The 13,293-nt window shown below is 49.2% G+C and overlaps 1 protein-coding gene across 1 annotated transcript in view; it reads left to right on the forward strand.

Annotated features, from left to right (window-relative positions):
* Hip1 (huntingtin interacting protein 1) overlaps positions 1 to 11,936 on the forward strand; it is a 119,341-nt gene extending 107,405 nt beyond the window's left edge. The window contains exons 23-30 of the mRNA XM_036172374.1: positions 874 to 932; positions 1,165 to 1,258; positions 3,223 to 3,323; positions 3,768 to 3,873; positions 5,312 to 5,435; positions 7,559 to 7,620; positions 8,228 to 8,336; positions 9,483 to 11,936. Of these exons, the coding sequence (XP_036028267.1) occupies positions 874 to 932; positions 1,165 to 1,258; positions 3,223 to 3,323; positions 3,768 to 3,873; positions 5,312 to 5,435; positions 7,559 to 7,620; positions 8,228 to 8,336; positions 9,483 to 9,535 (708 nt within the window). The 3' untranslated portion in view covers positions 9,536 to 11,936. The remainder of the gene's footprint in view (positions 1 to 873; positions 933 to 1,164; positions 1,259 to 3,222; positions 3,324 to 3,767; positions 3,874 to 5,311; positions 5,436 to 7,558; positions 7,621 to 8,227; positions 8,337 to 9,482) is intronic.
* Positions 11,937 to 13,293: the final 1,357 nt, after the last annotated feature.

The raw sequence follows: 13,293 nt of genomic DNA on the forward strand, positions 1-13,293 counted from the left end.
ACATCTGTTAATTTAATTAAGACATCCCTCCCACAGTCATGCCCATAAGCCAACCCAATGTAGACAGTCTGTCATTGAGACTCTCTTGCTGAGTGAGTCTAGGTTGTCAAGTTGACTGTTAGAGCTAGCTATCACTGTCATAATAATAAAATGTCAGAAGTCGCCTGGTAGGTGTTAAAGAACTCAGGAGAAGCTGAATGGGTCCTGTTGGAAAAGTCTCATGGCTTCTTTGGTGAAAGACTTACTCCCTACAGTGGTGTGAGCACCTGCCTTGTGGATCTGGTAGCAGCTGGTGGTCAGGTACCATACCTAGCTCTTGGCGTTTCATGCATATCAGCCCAAGTGCCAAGGTTGAGACTCTACTGACTAGAGCAGTCAGCTCCAGCTGTCTACTATCCGATAGATGAGAGGTCTGGGGTTTTTCTGACTCACAAGGACAGAGATGAAGCTTCCTAGATTCAGCTTTCTACGCTACCACACCTTGTTAGATCCAGAGTGTATCAAGGCAGTGGTGGTTGTTCAGGTTCATGATACATTTAGGAACCTTGCTTCTTGGGGTGGGGATGTAGCTTGCCTAGAATCCCCCAGTGAGGGGCTGCGGTGTGGCTCAGTGGTAGAGCCCCTGCCTAGAATCCCCCAGTGAGGGGCTGGGGTGTGGCTCAGTGGTAGAGCCCATGCCTAGAATCCCCCAGTGAGGGGCTGGGGTGTGGCTCAGTGGTAGAGCCCATGCCTAGAATACCCCAGTGAGAGGCTGAGGTCCTGGTTTATCAAACAGCATGCAGGAAGCCTGGGTTTATTTCCCAGTGAGAGAGAGCGAGAGAGAGAGAGAGAGAAAGAAAGAGAGAAGAAACCAGATGTGCTTCTTTTTAACAGGAAATACTCAGTAAATCCCGAGCAGGAGACACAGGAGTCAAGTTGGAGGTGAACGAAAGGTCAGTGCGAGCCTGGTGGCTGCTGTACGTAAGCCCGGTCCTTGAAAGCAAGGCCCAGAGTGAAGTGTCCCTCACCAGCTTTCCTCCAAGGCTTTGCCTCAGGCTCCTCCAGCAGTCCCAGCACCTTACCTGCCCCTCATTGCTTCTCGGGGGTTTCCTGGTTTGGGAATGAGAAAGCAAGCTGCCCGCTTTCTGCTTACTGTCCCCATCCCCAACCCTTTCTTTTTCCTAGGATCCTTGGTTCCTGTACCAGCCTGATGCAAGCCATCAAGGTCCTCGTAGTGGCCTCCAAGGACCTCCAGAAGGAGATCGTGGAAAGTGGCAGGGTAAGCAGGCTCTGGTGTCAGCTCCTTCTCCTTCCCTGTGTGCTGGAATCTGCTCTGCTGTGGCCTCCAGCTGGCCTCCCTCACGGGCAGAGCTGCCATTCTTGTTTTTTTTGTTTGTTTGTTTTGTTTTTGTTTTTGTTTTTGTTTTTCAAGACAGGGTTTCTCTGTGTAGCTTTGCGCCTTTCCTGGAACTCACTTTGGAGACCAGGCTGGCCTCGAACTCACAGATATCCGCCTGCCTCGGCCTCCCAGAAGTGTGTGTGCCACCACCGCCCAGAGCTGCCATTCTTAGGGAAATTTCCTAGACACTGTGAAGTTGAGGGTTCCTAGTAGCTGCCTCTAGGGGGCAATCAGCGAGTTCCTTCTAGCCCCAGCTTCCCGAGGCCACACAAACCTGCTGTGGAAACCTCCACTGCCACCTTGAATCTAGGTCTTCAGGGACAACTGGGGACTTTAGGGAATTGGGCAGATCCCAGGAATAAACCTGGTGCTGTCATCCCTCAGACATGGGAGAGAGGTCTCTATAAATTCCCAGACCTGCAGATACTTAATCCTTTTAATAATCCAAATGCTCATCAGGCTGAGGCAGGAGGATCTCAAGTTTGACCCCAGCATGGGCTACATAACTGGGCCTTCTCTCAAAACTCCCTTCGTGAGTCAAGGATGTAACTTGATTGGCCGAGTCTCTGCTTGACGTCTATAAAACCATGGATTCCGTCCTAGACGCTTCATAAAACCACACATGGTTTATTCCCAGTATTGGGAGGCAGAGGCAAGCAGATCTTTGTGAGTTCAAGGCCAGCCTGGTTGATACATCGAGACCCTGTCTCAAATCAAAAATGTTATGGGCTGGAAAGATGGCTGAGCACTTCTGAGGGGTCTGAGTTCGGTTCCCAGCATCCACATTAGGTGGGTCACAACTGCCTGTATCTCCTGCTCCAGGGCATCAGATGCCTCTGGCATCACTGGGCACCTGCATTTTCTTATACAAATGCACACAATTAAAAGTTAAAAATAAATCTCTTTGTTTGTTTTTGTTTTTGTTTTTCGAGACAGTTTCTCTGCATAGCTTTGCACCTTTCCTGGAACTCACTTGGTAGCCCAGGCTGGCCTGGAACTCACAGAGATTCGCCTGGCTCTGCCTCCCGAGTGCTGGGATTAAAGGCGTGCACCACCACTGCCTGGCTTAAATCTCTTTTAAAAGCTGGGTATTTACTTTAATTCATTACCTCCAAGACCTTAGGGATGTTATTTTGCCTTATTGCATCTTAGTTTTCTTATACCTAAAGGGAGAATAGAGGCACTTAGGACTTGGTAGACATTCTATAAAATTAGCCGTTAATAGCTGAGTAGTGGGCCAACAAGATGGCTCAGCAGGTAAAGGAGCTTGCCACCATGCCTAACAACATGAGTTCAAGCTCCAGGTCATACATGGGAGAAAGACAGGACCAATGCCTACAAGCTTTCCTCTCTCTGACCAAGCTTTCCACTTGCACCATGGCATGGACATGTCCCACCCACATGCACACGCAAAATACATAAATAAATGTAATTTAAAAGAAAAAAAAAGCTGGATATGGTGGTTCGTGCCTATAATCCTAGCACTTGGGAGGTTGAAGCAGCAGGACGAAGAACTGGAGGGTGGCTTAGGCCATGTAGAAAAGCCTGTCTAAAAACAACCCGGGCTGGAGAGGTGGCCTGTTGGTTAACCTGTGCCCTTGCAGAGGACCAGGATTCAATTACCAGCACCCAACATGGCAGCTCACAGTCACCTGTAACTCCAGATCCAAGGGGTTCGACCCCCTCTTCTGACCTCTGCACACATATGCGTGTACGTGCAGACAAAACACTCGTGCGTGAAATCTGCTTAAAGATTAAAATAAAAAAATAAAAAATATATATAAATATAAAAATATAATAAAATAAAAACAACTAACCAAGCTGTCATATTTTTGCTTCCATAGGGTACTGCATCCCCTAAGGAATTTTATGCCAAGAACTCTCGGTGGACAGAAGGGCTTATATCTGCCTCCAAAGCTGTTGGTTGGGGAGCCACCGTCATGGTGTAAGTGTCTGGCTCAAAGGCTTCCCATATCCCTTTCCCCATTCCATTGATCCACCCCAGACAGATAGGGTCTCAAAAAAAATTTTATTTTTTTATAAATAAGGTAAACTATACCTGAGGAAAGATATCTGAGGTGGCTCACTGGCTTCCACATGCTCTCTCTCTCTCTCTCTCTCTCTCTCTCTCTCTCACACACACACACACACACACACACACACACACACACACACACACCCTTATGCATACGTACACTAATAAACACAAAAAGTAGTGACTGGTACTGGAAGTCTGAAAGGGACCTGGGGTCTCCCAGGACAACACAGGGGTCGGGCAAGCAGGCTGCCTTTCCTGCCTGGCCAGGGCCTTAGGGGCTGGCTGGAGGTGGGATTGTGAGGGTTTCTCTTCTCTGCAACCTCCTCCTTCATGTCTCTCCCGGGTTCTCAGGGATGCTGCTGATCTTGTGGTCCAAGGCAAGGGCAAGTTCGAGGAGCTGATGGTGTGCTCACACGAGATCGCTGCCAGCACAGCCCAGCTTGTGGCTGCATCCAAGGTAGGAGCAGCTGGTGCTGGAGGCCCCAGCACACTGTGAGGCTGGCTGGGTCAGAGAGGCTCAGAGGAAAAACTTGAAACAGGCTGGCAAGGTGGCACAGTTAAGAAAAGACCCTCGCCGCTAAAGCTGGTGATGTGAGTTCGATCCCTGGGACCTCCAAGGTGGAATGAGAGAGATGACTCTCACAACTTCCATATGCATGCCATAGCATGCCCACCTACACATAAATACTAATTAAATAAAATGATAGAAAGTAATTAAAAATGGGCCGAAGAAGCTGGGCGGTGGTGGCTCACACTACTCAGGGGGTAGAGACAGGCTGATCTCTGTGAGTTCAAGGCCAGCCTGATCTAGCAAGTTCTAGGACAGGCTCTAAGGCTACAGAGAAACTATATCTTGAAAAACAATAAAAGGGGGGGGGAGGGAGCCTAAGGATAGTTTATTAGCAAAGCACTTGCCCCAAGATCTGCAGGTAAGAGGCAAGGGCCATAGTTCAATGGTAGAGCATCTGCCTAGAATCCCCCAGTGAGGGGCTGGGCTGTGGCTCAGTGGTAGAGCACCTGCCTAGAATCCCCCAGTGAGGGGCTGGGGTGTGGCTCAGTGGTAGAGCACCTGCCTAGAATCACCCAGTGAGGGGCTGGGGTGTGGCTCATGGGTAGAGCCCCTGCCTAGAATCCCCCAGTTAGGGACTGGGGTGTGGCTCAGTGGTAGAGCACCTGCCTAGAACCCCCCAGTGAGGGGCTGGGGTGTGGGATATTGGTAAAACACATTGCCCTGGTTTCCATTCCTAGTATCCAAAATCAAAACAGTATCTGCTCACTGGGTATGGTATCCAGGCACACACCTTTGATCCCTGTACTCAGGAAGCAAAGGCAGGTGGACTTCTTGAGTTCAAAGCCAGCCTGGTCTACATAGTGAGCTCCAGGCCAGCCAAGGCTCCAGAGTGAGAGAGACCCTGTCTTAAAAAAACAAAAGTATTTGGTGATGAAACTGCTGAGCAGAGACTACAGGCCACCTGACTTGGCCTTTAAAGTCCATGTAACCAACGTCTGCCCCTCCTTTGTCTCTGAACTTGAACCACTGGCCCATTTAACTCATGCAAAGCTGTTGACCAAGGTCTCCTCACCAGGGAAACAGAACTTCAGCCGTTAATGGTCTTTATTCTTCCCTTTCTTAGGGTCCCAGGTTTTCCTGCACCTGGAAGAGTTCATGCAGATAACTGTCCAAGCTAGAGTGTAGTGTAGGTAACCCAACCTGTATGCCGGGGGTCACTTTCTATTCTAGACATGTCAGAGACTGGTCCCACAGGAAACAATGATTTTGGGAGGTTGGCTGGTAACAACAGTCGGTGATTGCTGAGCACCACCAGGCCAGCTGTTTGGTCCCGTCCTCGCTGCTTTTGATGTCGCCTGAACGTTAATGTCCTTTGTCCCGGCAGGTGAAAGCTAACAAGGGCAGCCTCAATCTGACTCAGCTGCAGCAGGCCTCTCGTGGAGTGAACCAGGCCACGGCCGCTGTGGTGGCCTCAACCATTTCCGGCAAATCTCAAATTGAGGAGACAGGTAGCCTTTCAGTCACTCCGAATCTCTTTCCCCATGATCTCAATTTAGTTCTGTTTTTTATTGATTTGTTCCTCTTTTTTATGTGTGGTGTGGGCATACACATACAAGTGTTTACTAATGTGGGGGGGCCAGAGTTCGGATTTCTCCCACTGTTGATGCTCCCCCATAACATTCTCTCACTGTGTAGTCCTGGCCTTAAACTCATAGATCCACCTCCATCTGCCTCTGAGTGCATGGATTAAAGGCATGTGCCACCTCACCCAGCTCTTCCTAGTCACACTCTTAGGAAGGATGTAGGTGGCCAGGGATGTAGCTCAGTCACTGGAATGCTTCCCTGGCATGTGGGAAGCCAGCTTTGTCTTTTTACATCTGTGCTAATTTAAGGCAGAACCTCACATAAGCATGATTTTTTTTTTAAAGATTTATTTATTATGTATCAGAAGCGTGTGCCAGATCTCATTAGAGATGGTGGCTCACAACCATCTAATTGAACTCAGGACCTCTGGAAGAGCAGTTGGTTCTCTTAACCTCTGAGCCATCTCTCCAGCCCCATAAGCAAGATTTTTTGTTTGTTTTGTTTTGGCTTGGGGGGTGAGGCACATTTCTGGTTTTTAGAGACAGGGTCTCAATATGTAGTCCTGGCTGTCAGGTAACTCAGTCTAGACCAGACCAGGATGGCTTTGAACTCACAGAGGTCTTCCAGCCTCTATCTCCCTAGTGTTCAGATTAAATGCATGAGCCACCGCCACCTTGCTAGAGGGGCAGGCTATAAGTAGATTTTGCCTCCTGCTACTTCCCTGAGGTCAGAGAAAAGTCACTAGAAGTCTAGTTATCCCCAGAGAATCAGACCCTGGTTATCCATGAATTAGTTAATTTTCTCATTATTGTGGGCAGACCAAAGACCCTGATAAAAGCAACCTTTAAAAAGGAAGGATTTGCCAGGTGGTGGTGGCGCACGTCTTTAATCCCAGCACTCGGGAGGCAGAGGCAGGTGGATCTCTGTGCGTTCGAGGCCAGCCTGGTCTACAGAGTGAGTTCCAGGACAGGTGCAAAGCTACACAAAGAAACCCTGTCTCAGAAAAAAAAAAAAAAAAAAGGAAGGATTTGGGCTGGTAGATGGCTCAGAGGTGACTGCTGCCGGAGTTCAATGCCTGGGGCCCACATGGTGGAAGAAGAGAACTGAGTCTCTGTGGCTTCCACTCTAGCAGCATGGCACACACATGTGTGCGCACACACTAATAAATGTGTAAAAAAAATAAGCATCAAAATGAAAGAAGGTAGTGTTTATTTTGGTTCACAGTCTGAGGGTACAGTCCATGGTGGTGGGAAGGCAGGGCAGCAGGAGCGTGGAGCGTGGTCACGTGGCATCCACAGTCAGGAAGCAGAGGCAGGTGAAGACTGGTGCCCCACTCTCTTTTTTTGGTTGTCTGTCTGTCACTCTTGAGATGAGGTCTCACTGAGTACTTCTCTGGCTGGCCTGGAACTCACTCTGTAGACCAGGCTGTCCTTGAACTCACAGACCTCCTCCTGCCTCAGCCTCCTAAGTGCTGGGATTAAAGGCGACCACACCGAGTTTCCACTTTCTCCTTTTAATTCAGTCCAGAACCCCACACATGGATTACTGCTGCCCACGTCTAGGGTAGGTTTTCCCACTTGAATTAACCTAGTCTAGAAACTCCCCCACAAACACGCCCGTACGTGTGTCCATGGTGATTCTCCATCTCATCCAGGGACTGGTGATATCCCACTGGGAAAGAGAGCTTGTCACCAAGGTTGACAACCTAGTTCAATCTCCTGGACCCACATGGTCACTGCACCCTCACACACATGAACATACATGCCGTGCTCCGGTATACGTACTAACAAACACACAAAGACAGGTGTACATCTAGGGACGTGCCAGCCAGGCCCAACCTTCCAAACATTCCACAGTCTCCCCAAAACAGCACCGACAGCTAGGAAAAAGTGTTCCCCACATGAGCCTGTGAGGACAGTTCAGCTTGGAACCATTATGGTGGCAGTGGGCAGGCCAGGCAGTGCAGTGGAGAACTGCCATCATCCTCACGGTCACGCCACAGCTGGGGACATTATTTGACTGGCTTTTCCTGTATCCATCCTTGCAGACAGTATGGACTTCTCAAGCATGACACTGACCCAGATCAAGCGTCAGGAGATGGATTCTCAGGTAAGAAAACCACAGCCACATCTAAGGTCGGGCTGTGCTCCATTCCCTGCACGTTGACCCCAAGTATCATTTCCCCAGGGAGAAGCCAGAGAGAAAGAGAGTAACTTAGGGGAAAATGAAGTTAGGTATGGGCATGCATGCAATAATGCTGGCACTTGAGGGGCTGAGGCAAGAGGACTGTCATGTGGCCAGTGTGGGCTACATAGCAAGACTGTTGAAAAACAAACAAATAACAACAATAACAACAACAAACAAACAAACAAAAAAAAAAAAAAAACACAGAGGTGGCTCAGTGGTTAAGAGCATTTGCTCACAACACCCTGTAACTCCAGTTCTAGGGGGTCCAACACCTTCTGGCCTCTGTGGGCACCTGCACTCAGTTGCAAATGACACCCCCCCCCATTGTATACAAAATTAAAAATGGGGAAAAAAAGAGAAAAGGCTAAATGTTGTGTTGTATGCCTGCAGTCCTGGCACTTGGGGGGGGGGGTGAAGGAATAAGGGTTCAAGGCCAGTCTGTGTTACGTGGGTCCTTGTCTTGGGGCTGCGTTTTAACTTTTAACTAAGTTAAACCAATGCCAGACCATCTCACACCCTGTCCCCACAGGTTAGGGTGCTGGAGCTGGAAAATGACCTGCAGAAGGAGCGTCAGAAACTAGGAGAGCTTCGGAAGAAACACTATGAGCTGGCTGGAGTTGCCGAGGGCTGGGAGGAAGGTGAGCTCGCCTCGGGTGCTGACTGCGGGTGCCGCAGAAGGGACGGGCTTTCCCCTAACAGAACGGGTCCCTCTGCCCTGTCACTTCCTCCTCTTCCTCCCTCCTTCTCATTCCTTAATGCCCTTTCAGCCTAAAGATGGGCACATGGTAGAGAATTAAAAAGCTTCTGTTATAGCCCTTCCAAGCTTCGGCAGTAACCTGGGTGGCGCACAGCTGTAGACCTAACACTTGGGAGACAGAGGCAGGAAGATTGGGAATTTGAAGCCACCCTCCACTGTATACCCAAAAACAAACAAACAAACAAAAAATCTGAATATTGTAAAAGCCTCCACATTGGCCAGCAAACTTGTGTCCTAGTCACTACAGTGCCCTCTCTGGTTACTCACCTTGTTATTATTTTGTTTTTAAAGAGTTATTTTTAGGGGTTGGGGATTTAGCTCAGTGGTAGAGCGTTTGCCTAGCAAGCACAAGGCCCTGGGTTCGGTTCCTCAGCTCTGGGGGGAAAAAAAGTTACTTTTATTTTCTAGGTATAGAAACAGTTGTGAGCTGTCATGTGGGTTGTAGGGCTCGAACTTGGGTCCTCTGGAAGAAGAGCCAGTGCCCTTAACACTGAATCACCACCACCACCCTGTGTGGACAGACACACACACACACACACACACACACACACACACACACACACACACACACAGCTTTGCTAGCAAAACTGTAGTAGATGAATTAGTGGTCAGTGGAGAGCTGGCAGGCAAGACACACTAATTCTGAGGTTCTGGCTATAGAGCCAGCAAAGGAGCACGATGTGGAGCCAGGAGGATGGTTTGGTGGGTAAAAGTGCAAAGGTTCATGACCTTAGTTCACTTCCTGGAACCCACGGTAGCATAGAACCAATTCCCGGGAAATCTGTTCTCTTGATTTCCACACTCTGAATCTGGTGTGTGTGCCCCTGCACTCATATACATCACACACACACGCATATACACACATGCACGTGCGCACACACAATAATACCTTTTTTAAAGGTTTCTTTAAAGTATGGCAGTCGTGAGCTCGAGAGTCTCACACGGCAACAGTCTGGCATGAAGACATCATGTACACGTGAGGTTCCTTCCGTGTAAAATGTGTTTTTGTCGTTGTTTTTGTTTCTAGGGACAGAAGCTTCGCCTCCTACTGTTCAAGAAGCAATACCCGAGAAAGAGTAGACCGAGCCAGCGCCCCACACGTCCGAATGTAACCCTTGTTATCTTTCTGTTTGTGACGCTTTCCCCGTCATGGCACACTGGGTCCCTGCAGACCTCCCCATTCACAAACACTGAAGCCCATCCGTCGTGTCCCCTCAGGACACCACCTCTGTCCGAATGCATGATGAGTACTCCCCTCATGGCCCTGACGTACAGGCAGGCCAGTGTTGGCCGTGAGCAAGCTCAGGTCCACAGAAAACAGCGACATGGCCAACCTGTCTTGCCTAATATCCACCTCCTCACCAGTCATGTCCTTAGAGAGGCTTCTTGTCATTGGGAGCTTGGAGAGGGGGCATCTTATACCTGTTCTTCCCCCCACACTCCCCCTCCAGTCTTTTGCATTTTGACTTTTGCGCAAACTTGTGAGCATCTGAACTCCACTGGATTCCAAACCAGACCACTGTTTGAATCCAGTCAGAGGAAAAGGAGCAAAGGCCTGGCGGAGACCGCCAAAGCAATGGCCCCCACTTCACACTACAATTTTGGCGATCTGATGGATCCCCTCCTGCTTATTATTAGGTAGTCGTTTGGGTCTTTTATTCTAAAAGTTTCACATAGCCAACTTTCCCCAAAAGGGTTCCCCTCCCCATCCCCACCCTGAGCTCTTCTGAGAGGAGGTCCCCCCACACACACACCATGGTGCGGCTCAGGCTAGGCCTTGGTGCTCCCAGTCAGCTCTTCCGTCGGCCAAGGCCACTCCCCAGGGTGACAGCTCTCCTCTGAAGTCTAAAGCAGAGCTAGTGCCTTTACTTTTGGACCCTGGGTGCCATCCCAAAGCCTCTGTCCACCTTCACAAGCCAGGGAGCACCAGAGTTTAAAAAAAAAAAAAAAGGTGCCAGGGACCCAGCTGTTCTGGGGACATTTTTCTTAGGAGCTCATGTGAACAGGTTCACCACCCCATTACATGCTGGAATGGAGCTGGTGTGAACAGCAACACTACATCCCCAGAGCAAACTTCCTGTGCCATGTCACGTGGGCCACCTTCCCTCAAACCCAGGCAAGGTCCTAAGAGGGACAAATATAAAGGAGCTGGAAGTGGTTCCTTTTCCAGCTGCCTGCTTCTGCATCCTCCTGAACCGGAAAAAGATGGTTCTGTGTGCTACTTATTCAACAGACCCACTTGCTCCCGTCGGGATGAGAACTCGGCTCGGGGGTAGGACTCTTCATATTTATTACTAACAATATTCCTACAACACCTGCCCCAGAGATGCTTGGAGCAATCAGGACTGAGGGTGGCTGACTAGGCTTGCCCTCCGCCAGCAGTCTCCACAGACCACAGACAAGACTAAAGAGCCATGCCTGGGCATTTCTGGGCCTGGATTCCAAAGCAGGCAGGTTCTTCGAAGCATTGAGGAACAAGAAAAAGGATGGGGACCACCCTGGCTCTGTGACCGACTCTGCCACTACCCACTCGTGCTCGCTCCCATGAAGACAGGGTGGGGACAGAAGGCATGCCACCTAGACACAAGCAGCTGGACAGCACTCTGCCACTCTCAAATGGACCACTGAGTTAAGTGACCTTCTGATCTGTAGGATGGGGCAGGGAGATGGCAGAGAGATGGCGTCTTCCTCCTGTATCTGTGACTCTTAGGTGGCAGCCAGCAGGCACTTCCTTGGGCCTGTCCCACAATGGGACGTGGCTCAGCTTTGCTGGGTAATGGGTTGTGAGGCTAATTCATGTTTGATCACTGTGAATCAACCCCCTTCTTCCTGCTCCACCCACCCCAACTCTGTCTCCCGAGTATTTTCTAAGCCGGCACTCCAAAAACTCCCAGCATCCCCGAAGTCTGCTAAGATACATGACACCCACGTTGGGCGGAAGGAGTTACCTGCAGTCGAAACAGCCTATTCTGGTGCCGGAAAAATGTTTCTCTGCTTAGCATTTCCTCTTGAGTCCAAGGACCAGAACAAGCAGTGTGTGTGTGGCATTGTTGGCCCATTTGTGCCAATCAAGCCCATCCATGTGCTCACTGTGGGTCAGCTTTTCCAAAGGTGGTTAACGTAGTCAGTCCTTGCTTCTAAGGTCAGAGCGGTCACACTTGTGTGTCCCAGCAAGAGGAAATCAAACGCACAGCAATAGAGTGGGATTCTCTGAATAACACACCTGTCTGAAAAGCCATTCATTTTTAAAACCCTAATAATTCATCTCTTCCTGAGTAGCAAAATAGTCAAGAGCCCCCAGCACAAGGCGAGTCAACAACATAAGCGTCCTACCTGCTCAGTGTCGTATCAGAACATTTTCGTGGGACTCCAGTCAGCAGCTGCCTCTCTCTAGCCAGGCTTGGTAGTGCATACCTGCAATCTTGGCTTTCGGGAGACTGAGGCAGGAAGATCCTGAATTTAAGGACAGCCTGGGCTATATACTGAGACCTTGTCTCAAAAAAAAAAATTAAAAATAATTAGATTATATATGTGTGTGTATATAAATTATATATAACTGGGTTTGGGTTTTTTGTTTTTTTGGTTTTTTTTTTTTGGAGACAGGGGTCTTATTATATAACCCTGGCTGGCCTCAAACTAACTATGACACCTCATTGTCCTTGAACTCACAGGAATTCCCTTCCCTTTGCTTCCCAAGTGCTGGGGTTAAAGGTGTGAGACATCTCACTCAGCCTGGACCACAGTTTGTTAGCTCTGCTGCTACCTAAACAGGAGTCTTTAACCCAGTAGCTGGACAAACCAAACCCTGAAAGTTCTTACAGCTCAAAAGGAACCTCACAGCTTTTTCAAGCATTCCTGAGGCTCCTTAGACTAAAGTCTGCTGCATGAGTGTAGACAGATCCTCAAGGCAGGGAACTGGGGGTCCGGAGAGAGAGCTCAGCAGTTAAGAGCACTTCACTTCCCAAAGACCCAGGTTCTGTTCCCAGCACCCATATCAGGTGGCTCACAACCACCATTAACTCCAGCTCCAAGGGATCCGATGCCCTCTGCATGAACTCATACGGATGCACGCATGTCCATTTGAGTAAAAATAACTCAAAAAAATATTTTTTCAAGACAGAAGATCGACAAAATAATGGCCTAAGTGGGGTGAAAAACTCAAATCTAGCTGTATCTCATTTTTAACTTGTTGGACTTTTCTAGTGTCTAGAGATTAAGGGTATGTATGTGGGGGTTCATGTCTGAGCAAGGAATCGAAATGACTATAACAGGTTTTCACAGTGCATGCCGGCAATCCCAGCACTTGGGACTCTGAGGCAGGAGGTCTAGCCTGGGCTATATACTGAGACCTTATCTCAGGAAAACCAAAAACAAATTAGGCTAGTGCTCAAATGGCTTGATGACTGTACTGCCCACAGCACTATTCCAAGAATCCCACCTACACACGAGCCCTTAACCCAGTAGCTGGGAGAGCCAAACACTTCCAGGACATCCTGTCTCAGAATAGGTGTGGCTGACGGATCAGACACCAGGCTTTATACTAGGTAACTTGAGGTCACATGTACTCATCATTCTGGTCACATTCGTCTGCTATGACCTCTCATCTTAGGAGTTCTCATCTTGTGTCTGGGGGAAGCTTTTACTTCTTGGTCAGTGGCTTGGTTGTAGAACGGTTTCCAGCACCATTTAACCCTAATTTGGGGGGTGGGGAGCTTGAGGCTGGATTTCTCTGCGCAGCCTTGGCTGTCCTAGAACTCACTATGTAGACCAGGCTGGCCTCAAACTCACAGAGATCCGCCTGCCTCTCAGTGCTGGGATTAAAGGTGTGTGCCGCCACT

This window comes from Onychomys torridus, chromosome 22 (assembly GCF_903995425.1).
Source record: "Onychomys torridus chromosome 22, mOncTor1.1, whole genome shotgun sequence".
Lineage (NCBI taxonomy): Eukaryota > Metazoa > Chordata > Mammalia > Rodentia > Cricetidae > Onychomys > Onychomys torridus.